This window comes from Eretmochelys imbricata, chromosome 7, assembly GCF_965152235.1.
Source record: "Eretmochelys imbricata isolate rEreImb1 chromosome 7, rEreImb1.hap1, whole genome shotgun sequence".
NCBI classification, from domain to species: Eukaryota; Metazoa; Chordata; order Testudines; family Cheloniidae; genus Eretmochelys; species Eretmochelys imbricata.
In genome coordinates, this window is record NC_135578.1 from 35,865,451 (window position 1) to 35,892,743 (window position 27,293).

The 27,293-nt window shown below is 50.0% G+C and overlaps 1 protein-coding gene across 2 annotated transcripts in view; it reads left to right on the plus strand.

The window, feature by feature from the left end:
* Positions 1–15,533: 15,533 nt before the first annotated feature.
* NUP210 (nucleoporin 210) overlaps positions 15,534–27,293 on the plus strand; it is a 120,933-nt gene continuing 109,173 nt past the window's right edge. For both annotated transcript variants that reach the window (XM_077821183.1, XM_077821184.1), the window contains exon 1: positions 15,534–15,976. In XM_077821183.1, coding sequence (XP_077677309.1) covers positions 15,804–15,976 — 173 coding nt within the window. In that variant the 5' untranslated portion in view covers positions 15,534–15,803. The remainder of the gene's footprint in view (positions 15,977–27,293) is intronic.

The following is a 27,293-nucleotide window of genomic DNA, read 5'->3' on the forward strand; positions in this document are numbered from 1 at the left end:
CCTCTGCAGGGCCTGGAGGCGGAAGACATGGACCTGAGTGCGTAGGCACTTCAGACTCTGCCCTCCCTCCTCCAGGGAAAGATGGAGGACCCCTGCAGAGACCCAGTGCAGTCCTGGCCAAAAGAACTCCAGAATCACTGCCTGGAGGTCAGCGAGGAAGCCCAGAGCCAGGATCAGGGTGTTGAGCTGGTACCAGAGCATGGACAGGACTAGTTGATTGAGTACCAGTGCCCTCCCTCAAAGGGAGAGGCACCGGAGTAGTCCTGTCCATTTCCAGAGCCGCTTTATCACCCTGCCCTGTAAACCATGCCAGTTCTCTGGCAGAGACGGATGCGTGGCAGAAACATAAACGCTGAGATAGAGCAGCAGACCTGCGCTCCACCGGATGGCCTGAAGCACGGGTGGGAGGGAGCTCACCTGCCACCCGTCCCTGACCACCAGGCCAGAGCTCTTGACCCAGTTGACCTGGGCAGAGGAGGCCGCCAAGTACACGGTCTAGCAAGCCTCCACCCATGCCAAGTCGCCCAGGTCCTGGACCACAAGGAGCACATCATCGCCGTACGCCTAGAGGACCAGCCACTACTCTGGCTCTCGGAGCACCAACCCCGTCAACCTCTTGCGAAGGAGACAGAGGAAGGGCTTGATCGCCAGAGCGTACAGCTGGCCTGAGAAGGGACACCTGCCGTACTCCCCACCCGAAGCTGACCGGCTCGGTCAGGGTCCAGTTGAGCCTGACCAGACACTCTGTGGAAGTGTACAGCACCTGGAGAAAACCCACAAACTGAGATCTGAAGCCTAACGCTCGCAGAGTGCCCAGGTGATACCTGTGGTCCACCCTGTCGAATGCCTTCTCCTGATCCAGGGACAGGAGGGCGAATGACAGACCATCCCTACACCCAAGCTCCAAGAGATCCCCGACCAGATATAGGTTATCAAAGATGGTATGACCCGGGACGGTGTAGGTCTGGTCTGGGTGGATTACGTCCTCCAGCACGGACCCCAGCTGCAGTGAGATGGCCTTCACTATGATTTTGTAGTCCATGCTGAGGAGCGAGACGGGATGCCAATTCTGTAAGTCGCGGAGGTCCCCCTTCTTCAGCAATAAGACAAGCATGGCTCGCCTGCACGAGAGAGGGAGGACCCCACTTTGCAAAGACTCGGCCCAGATGGTGACTAGGTCTGGGCCGAGGATGTCCCAGAACACATGGTAGAACTCCACGGTCAGCCCGTCCATGCCCAGAGATTTATTGGTGGGCATGCGGCGGAGGGCTTCCAAGAACTTGGCCAGAGAGAGAGAGAGAGAGAGAGGCAGCTCTAGCCAGTCACGGTCACCCGCGCTGACTGTCAGGAGTCCGTCCCAGAGCACTCTGCAAGTGGTAGGATCGGTCGGATCCGGGGAGAAAAGGTGTGCGTAGAAGGTCCTGGCCCTCTCGCACATCTCTGCCGGATCTGTGAGGGGGGTGCCGTCCTCTGCCAGAAGGCAGGTGACGTGCTTCTTGGCCCCCCTCTTTTTCTCCAGGGCGTAGAAGAAGCGGGAGCCACGATCCATCTCCCGAAGGAAGCAGATGCGGGATTGAACAAAAGCACCCCAGGCCCAATGGTCGTTGAGGGCCTGGAGCTCCTCCCGCTTCTCCCGGCACGCTCCGCAAAGGGATGGATCCTCAGGGCTGGCAGCCAGATGCCTCTGTAGCTCTAAGACCTCCCGTTCCAACTGCTCTATCACCACATCCCTCCGTTGGCTGGCGCCCCGGGTGTAGTCACAGCAGAAGAGCCGGGCGCACGCCTTCCCCAGGTCCCACCACCGCCGTGCCGAGGGAAAAGCACACTGCTGCCCTTGCCAGGCCAGCCAGAACTCCCGGAAGAACGCCATGAAGCCCACATCCTCCAGCAGCTGTTGTTAAAATGCCAATAGGCTGGCCCCAGCCTCTCCGCTCAGAGAGAGGCCATCATGGTGGCCAGATGATGATCTGAAAAAGGGGCTGGCTGGATGTTCGAGGAGTGGGCCTGTGAAAGGTGGAAGCATGACTGTAGGGAGCCAGGGTGGCTCCCCTCCGAACCAGAGGGTAAAGAGCCACCCTCTGAGCCTGAGTGGGCGGGGCCAGACCAAGCTTCTGCCAATCCCCGGAAGGGGAAGGGTGGGACAGGAAGTACAAAGGGCGGGGCCCTCTGCCCAGGGAGGAGAGCACCAGGGAGGGAGACAGACACAGGCGGCTGGCTGCTCCCTCGCGATCCTGCTGCTGACCCAGGCGAAGCCCTGGGCAAGGAGGAGCCTGACAGGGGGGAAGGCCTGTGGCAACCAGGACTGCCAGCCGCTGAATACCCAGAGGACCTGGGGGGCCGGACTGCAGCCCGGGCCCGCGTGAGTCCGATACCGAGGGGGAGCGGGAGTGGCCCGCAGCGGAATACCCGGAGGAGATGGAGGGACCGGAGCGACCCACCTGAGAGAGACTGTGTAGGAAGTAGCCCAGGGGCCCAACTACACCGTGGGGTGGGTGTGTTTGGTCAGCAGGCGCGGACTGCCCCGCTGACCCAGCGGCGGGACCTTTGCCTCCTGCCACTGTCAGGGCCCTGGGCTGGAATGCAGTGGAGTTGGGTGGGCCTGCGTTCCCCTACCCCGGCACTCCCCTGCCTGAGGGGCGCACTATTGACTCTTGCCGGCGCTCCCCTGCCTGAGGGGCGCGCTATTGACTCCTGCCAGCACTCCCCTGCCTGAGGGGCACGCTACTGACTCCTGCCGGCGCTCCCCTGCCTGAGGGACGCGCTATTGACTCTTGCCGGCGCTCCCCTGCCTGAGGGGCGCGCTACTGACTCTTGCCAGCGCTCCTCTGCCTGAGGGGCGCGCTACTGACTCTTGCCGGCGCTCTCCTGCCTGAGGGGCGTGCTACTGACTCCGGCCGGCACACCTTCCCGCTAATTCCCCAACGCCCGGGAGGTGGGGCCGAGGCCTGCCACGGAGACCATTGCTCTCCATCGCCCCTAGGGGCTCGGAGGACTGACCGAAACCTGTCACAAGTGGTGGAGAATGCGGGCAGGCGATCCCAACCCCTGCCGAAAGGGGTAAGTGCGAGGGCGCCTCTGAAGCTCCCCTACTGGAAAGATGGAGATGGAAAGGCTTATCAAGTTTCTGGCTGAGAGCCAGCAACAGCAGCAGCACCAACTCGTGCAACAGCTGGGCGCCCACCAGCAGCAGTTGCTCTAAACCCTGGGGGCCCAGCACCAGGAACAACAAACCCAGTGCTTCCAGCAGCTTGAAACCCTGTGGTCAGGCCATGGTGGCGCTCAACTGGAGCGGGCAGCCACCCTGACCCCTCCTGCCCCACCGATCCATCTGGCCAAGATGGGGCCTGAGGATGACCCGGAAGCCTACCTAGTGACCTTTGAGCGGGTGGCCTCAGTGGCTGGTTGGGCGCCTGACCAATGGGCGACACTCCTCGCCCCGTATCTGACGGGGCTAGCCCAGAAGTCTTACCGTGGGCTCCCAGAGGATGAGGCCCACATTTATGCTCGAGTGAAAGTGGCTATCTTGGATGCCTTTGACATTACCCCGGAAAACTTTCGGCAACGGTTTCGGGAAAAGGTCTACCCACCGGGCGCCAGACCCTGGGCGGTGGCCCAGGAACTGAAGGACGCGGGTACCCGATAGCTCCAACCTGAGCGTCGAACCGCAGCTGAGGTGACAGAACGGGTCATCCTTGAGCAATTCGTGCACATCCTCCCACCCCAGGGGAGGGCTTGGGTGTTAAGGCACCAACCACAAAGTATGAGCTCGGCCGTTGCGCTTACGGAGGACTTTCTCGAGGCTGAGGCCCCGATAGGACCGGCCGCCCGCCCCCCAAATCCTGGACCCAATGCACAGAAACTTGAATGGAGGGGGCCCGCCTCCCAAACCAACGCACCCCACTGTACCCGACGACCAGAAGGCGGCAGGACCGAGTTTTCCCGACGGCCCGAGTCGACACCACTCTCCAGCCCTGGATGCTTAACCCGACCACCAGGCCCCCGCCCACTTGGCGGCCCCACCGGTGCCCCCACGTGGCCAGCGCGCCCAGAGGTAGGATCTTGTTTCCGATGTGGCGAGTATGGGCATCTGCAACGGGGCTGTCCTGCAATGGACTGCAACTTTGGCCTGGTGTGCGCCGGGGAGCGACGGGCCCGTCTGCCCTCCGTGGCCAAACTGACAGCTCCCATGGAAGTCACCAGGGTCCCCGTGGTGGGTCTAGTCGATTCGGGCTGTGGGCAGACCCTTGTCCGCCAGGCGCTCTTCTCGGACCCCCAGCAGACCGTCGGGGAAGTACGGATTCAGTACATCCATGGAGATGTAAAATCGTACCCCACGGTGCGGGTCCCCATTACGGTGCATGGCGTAACGCAGTTAATGAATGTGGCGGTGGCGTCATCCCTCGCCTATCCAGCGATCCTGGGCCGGGACTGGCCAGACTTCGTCGTGGTGCTCCAATCCCTACCCACCAAAGAGGCGTTCAAGGGAGCCCCGCCTGAGAAGAAGACAGGGCCTGACTCGAGCTCCGACCCTGGAGCTGCGACCCCGCGGGGTGTTGGACCTCTTGAGGGAGACCTGGGAACACAACCCGTCCGCAACACAGGGTCTCTTGCAATATGTCTTACAACTGCAGGGGTGGCTGGCGCGGGCAGGCGAGCTCGCGAGGGAGAACTTAAACACCGCCCAAAGAGCCCAGGAGCAACACTACAATCGGGGCGCCCAGGCTCGATCATTAGGGCCAGGGGACCGAGTATTCCTCCTGCTCCCCTCGGAGGAATCAAAGCTTTTTGTCCGCTGGCAGGGTCCGTATGAGGTCCTCCGCCAGGTAGGGCCGGTAACTTATGAGATTCGGCAACCTGGTCGCCATAAGGAAAAGCAGATTTATCATGTGAACCTCTTAAAACCTTGGCAGGACCGGTAAGGGCTCATAGTGGCCCCATATCCTCCCGAACCGGAACTGGGGCCCCAACCACGCGAGGAGTCGGATAATGGTGAACCCCAGCTAGCAGAGACACTCACCATCGAGCAGCGAGAACAGGCACTCTGCTTAGTAAGGGCATTCCCCAAGACGTTCACCACGAAACCGAGGTAGACTATGCTCACCTACCATGTGATCCAGACGGAACCCGGGATGGTGGTCCGAGAGACAACCCAGCCATTGCCAAGGCGAATGCGGGAGGCCGTAGAGGAGGAAGTCCAGGCGATGTTGGAGCTGGGTGTTATTGAGCCCTCCCAGAGCGAGTAGCGGAGCCCTGTTGTCCTCGTACCGAAGCCCGATGGGAGCTAGCGGTTTTGCATTGACTTCTGGAGGGTCAACGCCATCTCAAAATTTGATGCCTATCCGATGCCCCACGTTGACGAGCTCCTCGACCGGCTCGGGGAGGCCTGTTATATCACCACTTTAGATCTCACCAAAGGGTACTGGCAGATCCCCTTGGATCCCAGGTCCAAGGAGAAGACCGCGTTTGCCACCCCTTCAGGGTTATACCATTTCACCCAGATGCCTTTCGGCCTACATGGGGCCTCGGCAACCTTCCAGCGTTTGATGGACCGGGTGTTGCAACCACACACGAAATACGCGGCGGCCTACCTGGACGATGTGATCATCTATGGCAATAACTGGGAGGAGCACCTTAACCAAGTAGCGGCAGTCCTCCGGGATCTCCGCGCCGCCGGGCTGACGGCCAACCCGAAAAAATGCCGAATCGGGCGGGAGGAAACCACTTACCTGGTGTACACCTTGGGCCGGGGGCAGGTCCGCCCCCTCATCGAGAATGTCCAAGCACTCCAGGAATGTCCGGTGCCGACCACGAAGAGGCAAGTACGTCAATTTTTGGGCTTAGCTGGTTATTACCGGCGGTTTGTACCCCACTTTGCAAGCATTACGGCCCCGCTAACGGAGCTGTTGACAAAGGACAGTCCCCGCCGGGTGCATTGGTCCAATGAGTGCGAGACGGCCTTTCGAACCATCAAAGAACGGCTGTGTAGTGATCCAATACTCTTCAGCCCCGACTTTCATCTGACTTTATTGTCCAGACAGATGCCTCAGGCGTTGGGCTTGGGGCGGTCCTCTCGCAGGAGGTGGACGGGGAGGAACACCCAATTATTTACCTCAGTCGGAAGCTGTTCCCCAGAAAACGGAACTACTCCATTGTGGAGAAAGAGGCCCTAGCAGTTAAGTGGGGAGTCGATGTCCTCCGCTACTACCTCCTCAGGGCCCGCTTTATACTGGTTACAGACCACGAACCCCTGAAATGGCTCAATAAGATGAAGGACAATAATGCCAGGCTGATGCGATGGTATCTCGCTCTGCAGCCCTATGCTTTCACGATCCACCATCGGGTGGGACGAGAAAACGCCAATGCGGATTTCCTATCCCGCCTCAGAGAAGGTGAGGACGCCAGCTCCGAAGATCGGGAGCTGTATTTGAGGGGTGGGGTATGTAGGGAGCCAGGGTGGCTCCCCTCCGAACCAGAGGGTAAAGAGCCACCCTTTGAGCCTGAGTGGGCGGGGCCAGGCCAAGCTTCGGCCAATCCCCGGAAGGGGAAGGGTGGGACAGGAAGTACAAAGGGTGGGGCCCTCTGCCCAGGGAGGAGAGCACCAGGGAGGGAGACAGACACAGGCGGCTGGCTGCTCCCTCGCGATCCTGCTGCTGACCCAGGCGAAGCCCTGGGCAAGGAGGAGCCTGACCGGGGGAAGGCCTGTGGCAACCAGGGCTGCTGGCCGCTGAATACCCAGAGGACCTGGAGGGGCCAGACTGCAGCCCGGGCCAGCGTGAGTCCGCTACCGAGGGGGAGTGGGAGTAGCCCGCAGCGGAATACCCGGAGGAGATGGAGGAACCGGAGCTGCCCAGAGTGGAATACCTGGAGGAGATGGAGGAACTGGAGCTGCCTGCAGCGGAATACCTGGAGGAGATGGAGGGACCAGAGCGACCCGCCTGAGAGAGACCGGGTGGGAAGTAGCCCAGGGTCCCAACTACACCGAGGGGTGGGTGTGTTTGGTCAGCGGGCGCGGACTGCCCCGCTGACCCAGCGGCGGGACCTTTGCCTCCTGCCACTGTCAGGGCCCTGGGCTGGAATGCAGTGGAGTTGGGTGGGCCTGCGTTCCCCTACCCCAGCGCTCCCCTGCCTGAGGGGCACGCTATTGACTCTTGCCGGCACTCCCCAGCCTGAGGGGCGTGCTACTGACTCTTGCCGGCACTCCCCTGCCTGAGGGGCACGCTACTGACTCCTGCTGGCGCTCCCCTGCCTGAGGGGCGCGCTACTGACTCCGGCTGGCACACCTTCCCGCTAATTCCCCAACGCCTGGGAGGTGGGGCCGAGGCCTGCCACGGAGACCATTGCTCTCCATCGCCGCTAGGGGCTCGGAGGACCGACCGACACCTGTCACAGTGACAAATAGATGCAGTCCAACCAGGAGTGGCACGACCGATGGGCCTCCAGCCAGACATAAGTAAACATCAAGACATCATCCGGGTGATGGTCGCACCGGACGTCCACCAGGGAGTGATGTTCGACAATCTCCCGGAAGACGTCCGCAGCAGCCGGGCTCTGCTCAGTCCCCGAGTGGTCCCGCTCTCAAGGGCAGCGTTCAAGTCCCCCCCAGGACCGGCACACATGGGGATCCAAGGAGCCAAGGAAGGCGGATGCCTGCTGATAGAATCGCAGCTGCTCCGGGCCCGATGTTGGGGCACAGACGTTAACGAGGTTGACCACGAGCCCTTCCATATGGACCCGGAGATGCAGCAGGCGGCCTGGCACAGCCTCCGCGACCCCCAGCACCTCTGGCCGTAGGTCGGTGGAGAACAGGGTCACCACTCCAGCCGTACGAACTGAGAGATGGCTAAAGTCGACCCTGTCCCCCCACTCCAGCCACCAGCTGTCTTCGGTGGCCAGATCCGTATGGGTCTCCTGCAGGAAAACCACAGAGTACCCCCCCTCCTGAAGGAAGGGGAGCACCTGGGACCTGCGAAGACCCATCCTACAGTCCCCGGTGGTCAGTGTTGCAAAGGTGATAGGTGCCATGAGGAGGGCTGGGGGGGATCCTCGCTGGCAGGGACACTCACGGCCCCCAGTGGGCCGCGCAGCAAACCGTGACCTACCCCGAAGGTGAGCAAGGAGTCACAGAAGCTGCGGGCCTGGTGGTCAGTTGTGGCACCCTGCTTCCCGGTCCTTTTACCCTCCCCCATGAGGGCCCTCGCGGAGGATTTGGTGAAAGTCCCCCCATCGCTGGAGAGCGAGCTGCACCTTATTACGGGAGCCAGGGATGTCTTCAGAAACTCCCACAGCTCTTCTTGCAGCCTATGGGGGGAGGCCTCTGGCCCCCATCGTCCTCCGGTGGGGCCCCTGGCACAGCCCCGTGGCCCACCAAGATGGGCAGGCAAGGGGCGACCCTTGACGTGGCACCCGATGGGCTGGTGCCACGTGGCCCGCCTCAGACCCCGGCTCAATGGGGAGAGGCGGAGGGAAGATAGCAGCCCCTAGTGGGTCGGGACAGAGAAACACAAAGGCCGCTCTGTGGGGGTCACCCTCCGGGAAAGGGAAGGAGACAGCCCCAGGAGCAGCAATGGCATTGCGGGAGGTGGAGGGGATAGGGATGGGGTCAGGAGTAAGGTTGGGGAGAGGGACAGAGGCAGGATCCTGGGCCCCAATAACTGGGCTGCCAGGAGGTGGCTCCCCTTAGTCTGGCTCAGGGATCTGAGGAATGGGGAGGGGATCCCCAGTGATTCCGGGCTCAGGCTCAACGTCAGGTGTAATAGCCATGGCATCAGGAGGTGGGCAATTTTCAGTGGGGCCCCCGCCCGGGAAGGAAGTCAGTTGCCCCACGCCAATGGGGGATACCCCTGGTAACTCGGGTCCCAGCCGCAAGGCACTGGCCCTTGCCTCAGCAGGCTCGGTGGCCGTCGAAGCCCCCTTGCCTGTGTTTAGTGGCTGATCCACTGCAGTCTGTCCTGAGGAGCGGGGCTAAGCGATGACTGGCAGTAGCCAAGACTGAGGTGAGGTCTTGTGGGGTAGTGGATGGGGGTTCCCTGGGGAGGGGAGACCCGCAGGGATTGTTAGGGGTTTACTGCCAGGGGGTAGCAGTGGGTCCTGGGAGGGACTGGGGCTACGGGTAAGGCAGATCACCAGACGGCGCTCCAAAGGCTGATGAGCTAATTCCCAAGGACAACCAGCAGGACACACTGCTGGGTGAGTCCGGCTCTATTACAATGCACTACATGGGCATATGTCATATGACTAATCTTACAAGAAGACTAATTTGGACCCATACCTTACATCATAAATCCACTCAGTATGTCCAGACCTTCACCTAACAGCTGAGGAAATTAGTTGTACCACTTACTGACCATTTATATTTACTACACATATTAGTTTTAATATACATATAAGGGAAATAGCAAGTATGGAGCCTGATCCTGTTATCCGTACTTCCACAAATAGATTACTTCTGTGGAAATACTCAGGGCTCAATCTTATAAATACACACATGTTTAACTTTAAGCGCATGCACAAGTCTTCAGGAGCAGAGTCTGAGTCACAACACAGAACAGCAGCCTTTAAAATATTTTAGGTCTTTTTTTTTCTAAAGAAAAGAGACTTAAAAACAGGTTGTCAAAAAGGTGAGTATGAAACTTACATTTAAAATAAGAATGTCCCTTAATAGAACATTCCTCTAGCGAGAGGTGAGGTGAACAAATGCATGATATTGAGAGAATGCAAATAGAAGAAGAGGGAGGGGGTAATAATAAATCATCAAAGGAACACAACAATCTGGTTGGGGTATACACCTGTATTAATGACCTTTAATAAAACAGATTGGAAGTGCCTAAAATATTAAACATAACATTCAAAATCTGATATTTAAGTGTATCAGCAGTCAGTGAAGATGGAAATATGGAGGACAGTGAGAAATTGTCAAAGCTGAATGGACTGGAGGTTATGGATCCAAGAATGTAGAAGAATATTTCACTTGCCGAATGGGGATATTCTGTAATCAATGGATGAACTAAGTTTTTAATAATACTACTTTGCACTTACATAGTACTTTTAAACCTTTTGGCACCTTCTAAGTATTGTTTATTGACTAATTTAGCAGCCCAGCTAGACTACCAGTTGAGAATCACAATGAACAGCTTCCCTGTACAGTCCATGGTGGAATCATACCTCTCATTTTAACTTCCCATTTGAAATAAAACACTTGATTTAACATTATTTTAAACATACATGTGGATACAAATGTCTCTATACTCTACATAAATAAACACCATTACTGAAAACATGGTCCCATTCTTCCATATACCTAATTAAATTACTCAATAAACGATAGTATACTTGAAGATACCAGAATACCTTCTCCCACCCCAAAAAGGATATACTACTATTTTTGTGGACTTTTACTGGAACAGGGAAAAACAAGACTAGATTTAAGTAGGTTGCCAGGCTCCTAAATTTCATGGGACTCAATGGAAATTAGAATCCTAAATTCTTTTGTGAATGTGGGCTCCAGTTCCTATCCTTGGCCACATTGTACCCAGATGATTCTCTTGCGCAGAGAGGTAAAGGAGGAGGTCACAATGATATCCCCTTTATACTTTTGCAAAGTAATGGGTATAACTGGAGCCCAAGCACAGGGATAGCTACCTCCACCCACCTGCTAGGATGTGAACCTCCAAAGTTGGTGAGGAGAAGGTGGTGCCATTGCTCATTCCCCCTTAGTACTAGTCAGCAGAGGTAGACTGTACACAAGAGGAGTATGCTGCACCATCCCACATGCATCGAAGCTCCAGGAGGCTGAATTCCAGAGGCAGAATTCCTCCTGGAGCTCTCCTCTGGAATGAAGCAAAACAAGCCGCCTGTTGGAAAACATAATTTATTCAGGTTTCAGAGTAACAGCCGTGTTAGTCTGTATTCGCAAAAAGAAAAGGAGTACTTGTGGCACCTTAGAGACTAACCAATTTATTTGAGCATAAGCTTTCGTGAGCTACAGCTCACTTCATCAGATGCATACTGTGGAAACTGCAGAAGACATTATCTACACAGAGACCAAGAAACAATACCTCCTCCCACCCCACTCTCCTGCTGGTAATAGCTTATCTAAAGTGATCACTCTCCTTATAATGTGTATGATAATCAAGGTGGGCCATTTCCAGCACAAATCCAGGTTTTCTCACCCCCCGCCTTCCAAAAACCACACACACAAACTCACTCTCCTGCTGGTAATAGCTCATCCAAAGTGACCACTCTCCTTACAATGTGTATGAAAATCAAGGTGGGCCATTTCCAGCATAAATCCAAGTTTAACCAGAACGTCGGGGGTGGGGGGTAGGAAAAAACAAGGGGAAATAGGCTACCTTGCATAATGACTTAGCCACTCCCAGTCTCTATTTAAGCCTAAATTAATAGTATCCAATTTGCAAATGAATTTCAATTCAGCAGTTTCTCGCTGGAGTCTGGATTTGAAGTTTTTTTGTTGTAAGATAGCGACCTTCATGTCTGTAATTGCGTGACCAGAGAGATTGAAGTGTTCTCCGACTGGTTTATGAATGTTAATTCTTGACATCTGATTTGTGTCCATTTATTCTTTTGCGTAGAGACTGTCCAGTTTGACCAATGTAGATGGCAGAGGGGCATTGCTGGCACATGATGGCATATATCACATTGGTGGATGTGCAGGTGAACGAGCCTCTGATAGTGTGGCTGATGTTATTAGGCCCTGTGATGGTGTCCCCTGAATAGATATGTGGGCACAGTTGGCAACGGGCTTTGTTGCAAGGATAAGTTCCTGGGTTAGTGGTTCTGTTGTGTGGTATGTGGTTGTTGGTGAGTATTTGCTTCAGGTTGGGGGGCTGTCTGTAGGCAAGGACTGGCCTGTCTCCCAGGATTTGTGAGAGTGTTTGGTCATCCTTCAGGATAGGTTGAAGATCCTTAATAATGCGTTGGAGGGGTTTTAGTTGGGGGCTGAAGGTGACGGCTAGTGGCGTTCTGTTATTTTCTTTGTTAGGCCTGTCCTGTAGTAGGTGACTTCTGGGAACTCTTCTGGCTCTATCAATCTATTTCTTCACTTCTGCAGGTGGGTATTGTAGTTGTAAGAATGCTTGATAGAGATCTTGTAGGTGTTTGTCTCTGTCTGAGGGGTTGGAGCAAATGCGGTTGTATCGCAGAGCTTGGCTGTAGACGATGGATTGTGTGGTGTGGTCAGGGTGAAAGCTGGAGGCATGTAGGTAGGAATAGCGGTCAGTAGGTTTCCGGTATAGGGTGGTGTTTATGTGACCATTGTTTATTAGCATTGTAGTGTCCAGGAAGTGGATCTCTTGTGTGGACTGGACCAGGCTGAGGTTGATGGTGGGATGGAAATTGTTGAAATCATGGTGGAATTCCTCAAGGGCTTCTTTTCCATGGGTCCAGATGATGAAGATGTCATCAATATAGCGCAAGTAGAGTAGGGGCGTTAGGGGACGAGAGTTGAGGAAGCGTTGTTCTAAATCAGCCATAAAAATGTTGGCATATTGTGGGGCCATGCGGGTACCCATAGCAGTGCCGCTGATCTGAATGTATACATTGTCCCCAAATGTAAAATAGTTATGGGTAAGGACAAAGTCACAAAGTTCAGCCACCAGGTTAGCCGTGACATTATCGGGGATAGTGTTCTTGACGGCTTGTAGTCCATCTTTGTGTGGAATGTTGGTGTAGAGGGCTTCTACATCCATAGTGGCCAGGATGGTGTTATCAGGAAGATCACCGATGGATTGTAGTTTCCTCAGGAAGTCAGTGGTGTCTCGAAGGTAGCTGGGAGTGCTGGTAGTGTAGGGCGTGAGGAAGGAGTCTACATAGCCAGACAATCCTGCTGTCAGGGTGCCAATGCCTGAGATGATGGGGCGCCCAGGATTTCCAGGTTTATGGATCTTGGGTAGTAGATAGAATATCCCAGGTCAGGGTTCCAGGGGTGTGTCTGTGCGGATTTGATCTTGTGCTTTTTCAGGAAGTTTCTTGAGTAAATGTAAGGAGAGTGATCACTTTAGATAAGCTATTACCAGCAGGAGAGTGGGGTGGGAGGAGGTATTGTTTCATGGTCTCTGTGTATATAATGTCTTCTGCAGTTTCCACAGTATGCATCCGATGAAGTGAGCTGTAGCTCACGAAAGCTTATGCTCAAATAAATTGGTTAGTCTCTAAGGTGCCATAATTTATTCACTGAATTGCACTGGCTTCATATTCAGATATTTAGCAGTTATATTTCAAATCTGGATGCTGAGGCTTTATTGGAGGTGAAAGGATTTGAGAAAATGTTGTCTGAATATGCAATGAATGTCATTATCAACTAGCTTCATGCAGAGCACCCATAATCTTTGGAAGCAGGCTGCTGGCATGATGAATTCCACTCTATTTTGGTCTCAACAAGCCTCACTCTGGCTGAATCCTCTTCTCCAGATTGGCAAGCCCCCTTTTTATGACAAATTCTCCCTTGGTGTAATTACACTGAAATCAGTGGAGTTACACCAGGCATGAATGTGGCCAATGATGAGATTAAACCTTTGCCAGTCTGTAGTAGGAACTGCAGCTACCTTTGATACAGCTATGGACATATTTTAAGCTAAAAGGATACTATTCAATAGTTCTGGAAAAAAATGTACTCTCCACACATACTATTGAACGGGAATATCCTCACTAGCACAGCCTGGGCTTCAGATAGAGCTTCAAATATGTCAGCAAGTTTTCTGAGCCAACAGTTTGACCTAAATATCTTAAACATGTTATGGGAAACAGATCTTGCAATCATCATCTTCCAGAATGGGCAGTCATTACCTGCTACATTGTTGTTCCTCATGTGCTGATTCAGAGATACATACACAACTGGCAAGTTATTTTGCCTTAACACAGCTGAAGTTACCATTAAGGTTTTGCACTAGAGTAAAATGTTGGATGAAGCTGGGCTACATATTTGCTCTTGTCTATCTGTTGGCAATAAAACCAAAAGCCTCATGGAGCACTGGCAAAGTAGCCAGTGGTGTAGTGGTGTATGCAACATGAAGTCTGAGAGGAATGCACATCTTTTCCTTTATTTCAGGGGTTCTCAAACTGGGGGTCAGGACCCATCCAGGGATCGGAAGGTTCTTACATGGGGGGGTCACGAATTGTCAGCCTCCACTCCAAACTCTGCCTTGCCTCCAGCATTTATAATGGTTTTAAATATATTAAAAAGCATTTCAGTTGATGGGGTGGGGGGTCACACTCAGAGGTTTGCTATGTGAAAGGGGTCACCAGTAAAAAAAGTTTGAGAATCACTGCTTTATTTACATGCTTTTAAGGTTTTTGGATGTGGTGTGTCCTGACACAACCTTAACTGTCACAAAATATAACTTTTGTTTGTTAAATTATAGAAACATGGAAAAATAACCCTATATTATTTAATGTTTGGGCAGTCGGAACAAGGTAGGGAAAGCAGGACTTCTGGGTTCCTTAATGTTCTGCTGCTGACACACTAGGACATTAGTCAATAATTTAAATTTCTCTCTGCTTCAATTTCCCCACCAGTAAAATTGTGATATATCACATTCCTACCTTAGTCTTCCCTTCTGGAATGTCTTTTGCAGAAAAATTGCTTCTCTAAATTGAGATATCTAATGGCCCATATTTGGGTAGTGATAATTCCTCTTTTCCCACTGACTCAGTGCAAGGTGTTTCCTAAAGGCCATAATGAGTGCCAAAGGACTAATTCTACTAAATATAAACATGAATCGACATAGATGTGTAGACTAACAGTGTGATAGATATGGCTAAATGTGAAAAAAAATCCCCATGTGCAGTGTGGCAAAATGGGATATGAATGACTGTGTGCGTTGTGTTCACAGTAAATAGCTTTATGAGATTATTCTGCCGCAGAGGACACAAGGATGGGTGAGTTTGGAGGCTTAATCAACGTTTGTAAAATGCTTTGAGATCTACAAATGAAATTATTATTAAGAGGGAAGGTAGCATGGACCAAACTACATCAGGAAACCTGGGCTCTGCTCCCATCCGTTTGGTGACCCTGAGCAAGTCACTTTGGGCCTGATTTCGAAGACTTCTGGGCACTTAGAACTCCAAGTGAAGTCAACCAGAGCTGCAGGTGCTCACCGCCTTTGTAAAAAAAACCAGATGCTCTGTTCCTGAGCTTCCCCCACTAAAGTGGCACAGCGCCACACACCACAATTATTATGCAAAAACCCAGGGACACCTGTCCGACTCCTAATTTAGGCTGCCCTTAGATTTCCTTTCATCCCTTACTGGGATGGGTTGCCACAGCCAGCCTTCAAGGCTGGAGAGACCCAAGCGCCTACGCTCCAGGACCACCTGAAAGTGAAACAAAAACTGCCTGCTGCTGCCGGGGGTGATGGGACTCGCTGGTCGCCAGGAACTACCATGTGACATTCGCTTTTTGCAGCAGCACTTGCGGCTGCTCTCCCCGCCTGCGGCTGAGCGCCCGCCCCCGAGGCACACGGCCCCGCCCCACCGCCTCGGGCCCGGTTTCCCCTTCCCCGGCCGCTGACGTCCCTCGAATAGCAGCACAAGGCGGGTGATTGTGATTCTGGCGAAAGGTTCGGAGCCTCCAGCGGGCGCCGCGGCCACCCCGGTGCCTCTTGGTCCCGGTGCAGCTGGGCTCATCCCCTGCCCCTGCCCCACACACGCGCCGCCTGATAACAAGCGTTTTGGCCACGGCTAGGCCACTTTGTAGCCGGAGACCTTTCCCCGGCTGGGGGCCCCGCATCCCGCCTGACCCCCCTCCCTACCTGCAGCCCTCCCCAGTCCCCCGGGCGCGGGCAGGGAGAATGGCCCAGCTCGCTGCCCCTTCGCCCCGGGCGCTGCTGCTGCTTCTCCTGCTGCTGCCGCCGCCGCCCTTCTCCGTGGCCTCCAAGCTGAACATCCCCAAAGTGCTGCTGCCCTTCGCCCGGAGCACCAGGATCAACTTCACCCTGGAAGCCAGCGAGGGCTGCTACCGCTGGTGAGTGAGCGCAGGGGGCAGCCCGCCCGGGCGCTCCTCTGCTCGGGGGCTGCCCGTGGCGCAGGTGTGGCGCGGGCGGCCCCTCAAGAGCCAGCCCGGAGCAGCACGTGGGGCTGGGCGCCCTGGCAGCTCGCGGCCTCGTCCCTTTGTCTGCAGCCGCCCGCCTGGCTCTGGCCGGGCACCCCCGGGGGAGGCGTCCGCGCGCTCTCCCCAGGGGGTGCGGCCGAGCTCTGCAGCCATTCACGCCCCTGAGAGCAGCCGAGCCTGCAAGGCAGCGGCTGGGAGCCTGGGCCCGAGAGCGTCCGTGCACCTGGCGCTGCAGCACGCCCAGGGCGGGTGAGATCTGAGCCCTGCATGCTGCTGGGGCTGATAGGAGCGGGCGGGTCCCTGGGAAGGCTGGCCTGGGGCTGAGCGTGGTGTGAAATATCAGCTCCTTGCACTGCTGGGCCCCGAGAGCCGCACACACCAGCTCTGCAGCTCTGTGCCACGCGTGTTTGCACTGGGCCCAGACCACACTGCTTATGTACCCCGTATAGGTGGGAGAAGGGCTGAGAGAGCCTGTTGCAGGCAAGGCCTCTCTCTCTTACAGTGTAGTAAATGGGCGTGAGGGGCACGGGGTGCAATAAAAAATAAGTGGGTGCAATGCAGGATGGGGGAAGAACTGAGAAAGGGGCTTGCTTGTATGCACCCTTTGATGGACCCATTGACATTTTCATATGGAAAAGGAACCTCAGGTATGCTGGCAAAGCAACCTGTAGTGACTTTTTCTGGTGATTTGAAGGTGTTCAGCAGCCTTCGCTGTGAAGGATACCTATTTTTTTTAAAAAAAAGTATGTATTAATAATATTGGGGGGAGCGATAGCTCAGTGGGTCGAGTATTGGCCTGCGAAACCCAGGGTTGTGAGTTCAATCCTTGAGGGGGCCATTTAGGGATCTGGGGCAAAAACTGGGGATTGGCCCTGCTTTGAGCAGCGGGTTGGACTAGATGACCTCCTGAGATCCCTTCCAACCCTGATATTCTATGATATTCATATTTTAACTTGGCACTTTATCACATAATAGTGGGAATCCAATATATGCATTGGCTAGCTCATCCAAGGATAGCACATACGCTAGGTATTGTGGGAACACCAGCCATTCTCTCATCCTGCGAACACTGGACGCTCACCTGCTTTTGCAGTGTAAAGAAATATGAGAGGGAAAATCCATAAAGGCCTGATCCTACATAGTTTGAAAAACAAATCTCATTATTTTCTACCCTCTGCATGAAAAATTCCACACCCGCCTAGCACCAGATCCACAGAGGAAGTTAGGAGTTTAAATAGCTTTGTGGATCTAGATGCTGAATCCTGGGCAAGAAAAAAAGCCAGGAAAGTATTTGCATATTGGGCTGGATGAGGAATTTTTAGGTACAGAGAAATATATACTCACACTCTGCATGTGAAGTGGCTTTGAACATATCACCAACCTATATGTGGGCATGGTAGTAAAGGAGGAGCTAAATGCTTAGATGTCTGTCCAAATACTTAGTCAGATTCACCCCTAGTGTTTCTTCATTGGGGATTATGCCAGAAACAAAGCATGAGATGTAACAGCTAACCCCTTTCTCAATCCCTCCGTCCAAAAATGTAAAAATTAGGCAATACCTCACTATCATGGCTGATTTAGACAATATGCTAAGCATGTAGCCTAAGGAAAGACTGGATCAAAGAGGAACACTCTGTCAGGTTGTTGTAAAAGGTAAAAGATGCCCCAGTGTGAATAATTGTACTGGCCTCTGGTCAAGATGTCAGAGTAAGGGTACAGGATATAATCAAACACTGCATGGGCGTGGAATAGACATTTCTACGTTGGGAAGCCTGCTTGTTCACGTGAAGCAACACAGAGGTTAGATGATAGGTTGGACATGTTTAACTCAGTGGGACTGCTTGCTGAGTAAAGGAACACATACTGTACATGCAAGTGCTTGCAGATTCAGAGCCATAAGTGTTTCATGATGGTGCTAATATCTTCATGCTAAACAACGTTTAAGTAACACATCTCTGATTTGCAGTAGCAGTGAATGTGAGGTGTCCAGCTAAAGAAATGTTGATATTCCAAGTCTTCTTGATTACATCTGCACTTGCGCTACTTACATGTTTGTAGCAGATTTTAGTTGTTAAATTTGTGGTTGAAAACCATTAAAACTCATCCCAGTGGAATATATTTTTCCTTTGTATCAATGAACTTAAGCTATCACTGAGACTTTTATGTACTTGTATATTTGCCTTGACATTAAATATTTGAGAGGCTGATCAAAAACCTTTAATATGGCTACTTACAAGTTTGAGTCCCGCTCCTCCCCCACCCAGGAAGAACAGTAATCAGAGTTGCATCAAAAGTTTATTTTAATCCTAAACTGCATGTGTAGAAAGAAAAGAGGAAGCAAGTTATAAGGTACAACAGTTTTTAAATGAAAACAATAGTTTGCTATGGAGCTGTTTAGTGATTGCAAATTTATTCTACAGATATTTCTTATCATATTTTTTTAAAGGTGGCTGGAGACTATACAGAATCATTTTACCAGTCAGTTTGGCTCATTAAAAGAAAAAAAAAAGTCACAAATTAGTGATGTAAAATATTCAACGGTTAACCGGTAAGCATTAGTTTTATGGTTAACCGGTAAGCATTAGTTTTACCGTTAACCCACCCTAACCGTTAACCCCTAGCCGCGCCAGCCGGAGCAGCCCTGGGCCAGCCCAACCCGCTGCCCTAGTCCCTGCCCCTCTCCCTTTAATCAGTTAACCAGTTAAACGATATAATTTTAATAGTTTAAACGGTTAACTTTTAAAACGATATTTACATCCCTGTCACAGATGCGTCACAGTGGTACTCGGTTTGTCTAGGCAATATATCTTCATTATTCCTAGTAAATGTGTGAAAAATAGTAGTGAACATTCTCTCTCTCTCTCTCTCTCTCTCTCTCTCTCGTATTGATTAGTTCATAGGAAAAAATAATGACAAACTTTCTTTGTACCAGACATCCATTCAGAATGTCAGTTTCTCTATTCTGCATGATTAAAAGCTTGCAGTGGTAGTTAACATTAACTAAGAGATGTGTGAATCAGATATTGATCACAGTGGAATTGCACCCTTAGGCAATATGGCCTAGTGTATAGGACACTGGCTTGGACTCAGCAAAACCTAGGTTCTGTTCCCAGCTCTGCCACTGGCATTCTGGATGACCCTGGGCAAGTCATGTCACTGCTCTGTGCCTCAGTTTCCCCAGCTGGAAATGGGAGTTAATGATGCTGACCTCATTTTGTAAGGCATTTTGAGAGCATCTAATGAAAAGCACTGTATTAGAGCTAGGTTTTATTATTATTTGAAGGAGAAAGGCCCAAAATCTGGCATCAATTTAGACTTACTACGGTGTGCCCTCTTTTTCAGTTTTCGTGATATAAATCTATCTTAACTTCTCTCTTGCAGAGCAACAGGCAGGATGTGGGTGACAGTCTGTGTATATCCATAAAACCTTTTGGAGGAAGTAGCAGCTCTCTGTGAGGGGCTGAATATAAGTGATGAAGATGATTTAGCAAAACTGAAAATGTTAAGTAAATTGCATTGATTAATCTTTCTTTCCCGTCTCACAACCACCTGCCAAAAAGCCAGTCTTTAACTAGAATGCGTTAGAAGGAGACCTAATATGAGGGCAGACTGTTGCACATCTGCTTATTACTAGGTTCTCCTCTGAAACAAGTGGTTCTGCCCATTGTCAGAGACAGAAAACTGGACTGGATGGACCTGGGGTCTGATCCAGTCTGGCAGTTCTTATGTTTAACTCCCCCTTTGCTTCCGCCCAAACCTTTCCATAAATATGCTGGTTGGAGTTGCATATGCAAGAAAAAACAAAGTATCAGAATTACAAGATACAGGCACATATGTCTGAAGAGAGGATTGAGACTGTGTAACGTGGAGCAGTGCTACCACATATCAGAGGTAACAGTATAAATATTTAAGGCATTGCTATCATTTTCATCATTTCTACTCTGCGAAGATACAGCAAACAGATAAGGGTGGCATTTGAATTTCTCCTCTTTCTAGAAGAGAAGAAACTTGCATAGGCTACAGAGTGGTAGCCATGTTAGTCTATCAACAAAAGAACGAGGAGTACTTGTGGCACCTTAGAGATTAACAAATTTATTTGAGCATAAGCTTTCATGGGCTAAAGCCCACTTCATCAGATGCATGCAGTGGAAAATACAATAGGAAGATTCTCTCTTTCTCTAGAGAAAGAGAGAGAGAGAATCTTCCTATTGTATTCCTATTGTATCTTCTAGAGAAAGAGAGAGAATGAAAAAATGGGGGTTGCCATACCAACTCTTAACGAGACTAGTTGGTTAAGGTGGGATATTATCAGCAGGAGGAAAAAAAAACAATGTTTGTAGTGATAATCAGGATGGCCCATTTCAAACAGTTGACAAGAAGGTGTGAGTAATAGTAGGGGGAAAATTAGCGTGGGGAAATAGTTTTTAGTTAGTGTAATGACTCATCCACTCCCAGTCTTTATTCAAGCCTAATTTAATGGTGTCTAGTTTGCAGATTAATTCCAGTTCTGCTGTTTCTCGTTGGAGTCTGTTTTTGAAGATTTTTTGTTGAATAATTGCGACTTTTAGGTCTGTAATTGAGTGTCATGGGAGGTTGAAGTGTTCTCCGACTGGTTTTTGAATGTTATAATTCTTGACGTCTGATTTGTATCCATTTATTTTGCGTAGAGACTATCCAGTTTGGCCAGTGTAGATGGCAGAGGGGCATTGCTGGCACATGTTGGCATAATCACATTGGTAGATGTGCAGATGAATGAGCCTCTGATAGTGTGGCTGATGTGATTAGGCCCTATGATGGTGTCCTCTGAATAGATATGTGGACACAGTTGGCAACGGGCTTTGTTGCAAGGATAGGTTCCTGGGTTAGTGTTTTTGTTGTGTGGTTGCTGATGAGTATTTGCTTCAGGTTGGGGGGCTGTCTGTAAGCAAGGACTGGCCTGTCTCCCAAGATCTGAGAGAGTGGGGGATCGTCCTTCAGGATAGGTTGTAGATCTTTGACGTGCTGGAGAGGTTTTAGTTGGGGGCTGAAGGTGATGGCTAGTGGCGTTCTGTTACTTTCTTTGTTGGGCCTGTCCTGTAGTAGGTGTCTTCTGGGTACTCTTCTGGCTCTCTGTCATGGGGCGCAGACTCACCCGGCAGCGCCGCCTGCTGGTCATCTCGAGGAATTAGCGTCCAGCCTCTGGAGCGCCTCCTTCAGGCTGGTGTCTCACCGCCCCTGGCCCCCGTGTCCCTCCTGGTGCACTTGTTTTGCGTGCTACCCCCTGGCAGTACCCCCACAGTTCTGGGTCTCCCCCTCTCAGGTGAACCCCCACCCACTATCTCCATCTTGCCTCAGTCTTAGGCTACTGCCAGTCACCAGCTAGTTCCTGCTTCTTGTGGAAGACTGCAGTATAAGGCCCTCATCACAGGCAAAGGGGTTTGGACCTGCTGCCTCTGCCTACCCGTGGCTGCCCCTGCAACCCCTGTACCTAATAGGCCTTCCCAGGTCTGCAGCCTGGGGCTTTCCTAGGCCCGAGCTCCCCGGCTCCCTTGGCCTTCCCCAGCCCTGCTCCCAATCTAGGTACTTTCTCAGCCCTTGTAGCCAGGTCCCTCTCTCCCCAAGCTAGAGAGAGTCTCTACTGGAACTTCTGGCTCAAACTTTATAGAGCCAGCTGGGCCCTGACTGGGGCATGGCCTCCAGCTGCCACCACTTCCCCCGATCAGCTGGGGTTTTGCTCCCTTCCCCAGCCCTCTGCAGGGTTTTTCCAACTCCCTCAGGGCTGGAGCGGGTGCTCACCCCGCTACACTCTGTCAATCTGTTTTTTTCACTTCAGCAGGTGGGTATTGTAGTTGTAAGAATGCTTGATAGAGATCCTATAGGTGTTTGTCTCTGTCTGAGGGGTTGGAGCAAATGTGGTTGTATCGTAGAGCTTGGCTATAGACAATGGATCGTGTGGTGTGGTCTGGATGAAAGTGGGAGGCACGTAGGTAAGTATAGCGGTCAGTAGGTTTCCGGTATAGGGTGGTGTTTATGTGACCATTGTTTATTAGCATTGTAGTGTCCAGGAAGTGGATCTCTTGTGTGGACTGGTCCAGGCTGCGGTTGATGGTGGGATGGAAATTGTTGAAATCATGGTGGAATTCCTCAAGGGCTTCTTTTTCATGGGTCCAGATGATGAAGCTGTTGTCAACGTAGCGCTAGTAGAGTAGGGGCGTTAGGGGATCAGAGCTGAGGAAGTGTTGTTTTAAGTCAGCCTAAAAATGTTGGCATACTGTGGGGCCATGCGGGTACCCATAGTAGTGCTGCTGACTTGAAGGTATACATTGTCCCCAAATGTGCAATAGTTGTGGGTGAGGACGAAGTCACAAAGTTTAGCCACCAGGTTTGCCGTGACATTATCGGGGATACAGTTCCTGGCTGCTTGTATTCCATCTTTGTGTGGAATGTTGGTGTAGAGGGCTTCTGCATCCATAGGGGCCAGGATGGTGTTTTCTGGAAGATCACAGATGGATTGTAGTTTCCTCAGGAAGTCAGTGATGTGTCAAAGATAGCTGAGAGTGCTGGTGCGTAGGGCCTGAGGAGAGAGTCTTCATAGCTTAGCATAGGCTAGGAATGCAATCTAGATGATTAACTAGGTTATGAGAAATGGGTCTCTTCTGTGATGGTGAGGGAGTGTGAGAAGTCTTGTCTAGTTACTTTTTTCTTGTGCTTGTAAAGTTCCCTGGGATTTCTCTTTGCACTCCTTCAGATCTCCTGAGGTGAGGAGGCCTTTACTTCTGACAGATGAGTTCTGGATATTGATTCCTTCAGAGCTCATTACTGGTCTAGGAAACGGGACATGGGAGAGAGGACATAATGCATTCTGCTTTCCTCCCCAGCTCATAATGATTGCAAGCTCTACTTCTGTAGCACTTCCTGTCCAGGGAGTGGGGGGGACTGATTTAAGTCTCAATTTCTGGCACATCTGTGGTAGAATAAATACCATTAGATTAAAGCATCTACCTGTTTCTTATTCATTCCTTCCCCATCTTCTCTATTCTCCTCTCTGTAGTGTTCTTTCTGAGCTCTCATTCCAATGTCTTGCCATTGGCCTGTGACACGGTCAAGAATTTTGCTGCAGATTTGGGGAGATTTTTTTTTTCTTAGTTCCTGAGGAGCCTGCTCCTTTTATCTGTTGGTAAACATTCAGTCTGTTGTAAACATCTGCATGGTTTATTTTCATGTGTAATTTTACATGTTGTTTGATGATAGAAATTGGAAAAGGTCCAATGATACACTAATAAACTGCAGAAGTTTTACAGTGTAGTACGAATGAAGACCTGTTCATAGTCTAATTTTAAAAAAATGGGGCCGGGGAGGGAATGAACCCTTTCTAGGATGAACTCTAAACCAGTAGCTGTCAAACTGAGGTCCATGCTAATTGTCTGTTTGGGAATGTGGTTTGGTAACATGTTAACTGTCCTTACTTCTGGCTGCTAAATTTGATTAAAAGACTATCAAAATATTTTATATAGTTGGTTATGTTATCTGTCTACATAAACAATTGCTATGGTTGCCCCAGCAATGTAATGTGAATGGGAGGGGAGATGGTGCATGAGAAAATCTCTCAAACATATTTTAGTCCATGCTATGAAAATGTTTGAGAACCCCTGAAATAGGCTCCTCCTTTCATGGTTCTCTCTTTGATCCTGGATCTGCTGACAGTTATGCACATGCATAACTTTATTTACATGCACAAGTTCCACTGAGTCAAAATTAAACACACACATCATTGTTGTAGGATTTGGGCCTTAGTTTTCAAAATGAAAGTTTGTCTTAGGTATGTCAGGAATTTCAAAGAAATGTTTGTTTTCAGTAATAATTTAAGGGCTATTTAACATTAAATTGAATATTGAGTAACTGAGGATGGTGGGAGTTCTGACACTTCTGATCAGTTGGCCTCTGCCCCTATATGTCACGTTCTAGCTGGGGGATTACTTTGGGTGAAGTATAGACTTTATAACTTTTACTTTCGTTTACATCTTTGAAGATCCTGGTAGGACAACTGAGTAGACCTAACGCTATATTTTCTAGTTTGACTACATTAATGTAGTTTAATTATTTATCCTACTTTTTCTGTTATTTAATGTGAGGTACTTTGATACGTAGAAGTGATTAACACAATTGCAAAACGAGTTGTCTAGATGTTAATACACACATTTACTGTACTGAGTCAATTCTCCTTTGGACGTAATTATAAAGAATTTCAGAACAGGGTCAATATGTACAAAATTATTTTTAATCTTAGCCTGAAAGGATACTGCTGTCACATGAGAGACATTCCAAACTTTGACCTCTGACACATGGTTTGGTAGCTTGTAGCAGCTCTCTTAGAAGACATCACTGTTACATGCAGAATCCACCCACTACACAGTTGTTTAACTGGTTTCAGAGTAGCAGCTGTTAGTCTGTATTTGCAAAAAGAAAAGGAGTACTTGTGGCACCTTAGAGACAAACAAATTTATTTGAGCATAAGCTTTCGTGAGCTACAGCTCACTTCATTGGATGCATTTAGTTGTTTAACTGTGCTATATAGCTGTACGTGATGCTTTCTGTATGAAAAATTCAAGATAGAAAGTTAGATTAAAATCTGTTCTTTGAACCACACTCCATTGAGGGTATAAATGTTGACCATTCAGTGCAGGAATCCTAAATTGCAAATCTAAGTAGATTTATTGGTTAATTGTTCAAAGTTAAATATAGTCTTTCATATCAACCCTATGTAAATTGGTGTTTCGATGTTGTCTTATCACCATCAGTGGCTCTCTTTTTTTGAAGAACACCTTATTAATGCTCCTAGTACAGTATTCCCAAGCATTAAAACCCCAAATATACACGATTTGGCTTTTTTTATTTGTCATCTGTCTTTTAAGCATTTGGGGTTAATCTTTTCAAGAAAAAGGAACAGGAGTACTTGTGGCACCTTAGAGACGAACAGATGTATTAGAGCATAAGCTTTCATGAGCTACAGCTCACTTCATTGGATGCATCGAATGGAACATATAGTAAGATACATGTGTGGTTTTATATATATATATATATATACACACACACACACACACAGATAAGTTGGAAGTTACCATACAAACTGTGAGAGGCATAGGGCCTAATCACATCAGCCACACTATCAGAGGCTCGTTCACCTGCATATCTACCAATGTGATATATGCCATCATGTGCCAGCAATGCCCCTCTGCCATGTACATTGGTCAAACTAGACAGTCTCTGTGTAAAAGAATAAATGGACACAAATCAGACGTCAAGAATGATAACATTCAAAAAGGTTTCAGAGTAGCAGCCATGTTAGTCTGTATTTGCAAAAAGAAAAGGAGTACTTGTGGCACCTTAGAGACTAACCAATTTATTTGAGCATAAACTTTCGTGAGCTACAACTCACTTCATCAGATGCATACTGTGGAAAGTATAGAAGATCTTTTTATACACACAAAGCATGAAAAAATGGGTGTTTACCACTACAAAACGTTTTCTCTCCCCCCACCCCACTCTCCTGCTGGTAATAGCTTATCTAAAGTGATCACTCTCCTTACAATGTGTATGATAATCAAGTTGGGCCATTTCCAGCACAAATCCAGGTCATGTTCCCCCCCCCCCCCCGCCCCCCCAGCCCACTCCAGTTGGAGAACACTTCAATCTCTTTGGTCACTCGATTACAGATCTAAAAGTTGCAAATCTTCAACAAAAAAAATTCAGAAACAGACTCCAAGGAGAGAGTGCTGGATACAGTTAACTTAGGCTTGAATAGAGACTGGGAGTGGATGGGTCATTACACAAAGTAAAACTATTTCCCCATGTTTATTTCTCCCCCTCCACCCCCCACTGTTCCTCAGACGTTCTTGTCAGCTGCTGGAAATGGCCCATCTTGATTATCGCTACAAAAGGTCCCCCACCGCCCCCTCCCCCCCCCCGCTGTAATAGCTCACCTTAAGTGATCACTCTGGTTACAGTGTGTATAGTAACACCCATTGTTTCATGTTCTCTGCGTATATAAAATCTCCCCACTGTATTTTCCATTGAATGCATTCGATGAAGTGAGCTGTAGCTCACGAAAGCTTATGCTCAAATAAATTGGTTAGTGTCTAAGGTGCCAAAAGTCCTCCTTTTCTTTTTGCAAATACAGACTAACACGGCTGCTACTCTGAAACCTGTAATTAGTTATGATGAGCTATTATCAGCAGGAGGAAAAAAACTTTTGTAGTGATAATCAAGATGGCCCATTTAGACAGTTGACAAGAAGGATACTTACCTTAAGGAAATAGATTCAATATGTGTAATGACCCAGCCACTCCCAGTCTCTATTCAGACCCAAGTTTCAGAGTAGCAGCCCTGTTAATCTGTATACGCTAAAAGAAGAGGAGTACTTGTGGCATCCGATGAAGTGAGCTGTAGCTCACGAAATCTTATGTATGCAGTGGAAAATACAGAGGGGGAGATTTTATATACACAGAGAACATGAAACAATGGGTGTTACCATACACACTGTAACAGTATTCAGAGTAGCAACCGTGTTAGTTTGTATCCGCAAAAATAAAAGGAGGACTGCCAAGGTTCCTCCCCCACTCTGAACTCTAGGGTACAGATGTGGGGACCTGCATGAAAAACCTCCTAAGCTTATCTTTACCAGCTTAGGTCAAAACTTCCCCAAGGTACAAAATATTCCCCCCGTTGTCCTTGGACTGGCCGCTACCACCACCAAACTAATACTGGTTACTGGGGAAGAGCTGTTTGGATGCGTCCTTCCCCCCAAAATACTTCCCAAAACCTTGCACCCCACTTCCTGGACAAGGTTTGGTAAAAAGCCTCACCAATTTGCCTAGGTGACTATAGACCCAGACCCTTGGATCTTAAGAACAATGAACAATCCTCCCAACACTTGCACCCCCCCTCTCCTGGGAAATGTTGGATAAAAAGCCTCACCAATTTGCATAGGTGACCACAGACCCAAACCCTTGGATCTGAGAACAATGAAAAAGCATTCAGTTACTTACAAGAAGACTTTTAATAAAAATAGAAGTAAATAGAAATGAAGAAATCCCCCCTGTAAAATCAGGATGGTAGATATCTTACAGGGTAATTAGATTCAAAAACATAGAGAACCCCTCTAGGCAAAACCTTAAGTTACAAAAAAGATACACAGACAGAAATAGTTATTCTATTCAGCACAATTCTTTTCTCAGCCATTTAAAGAAATCAT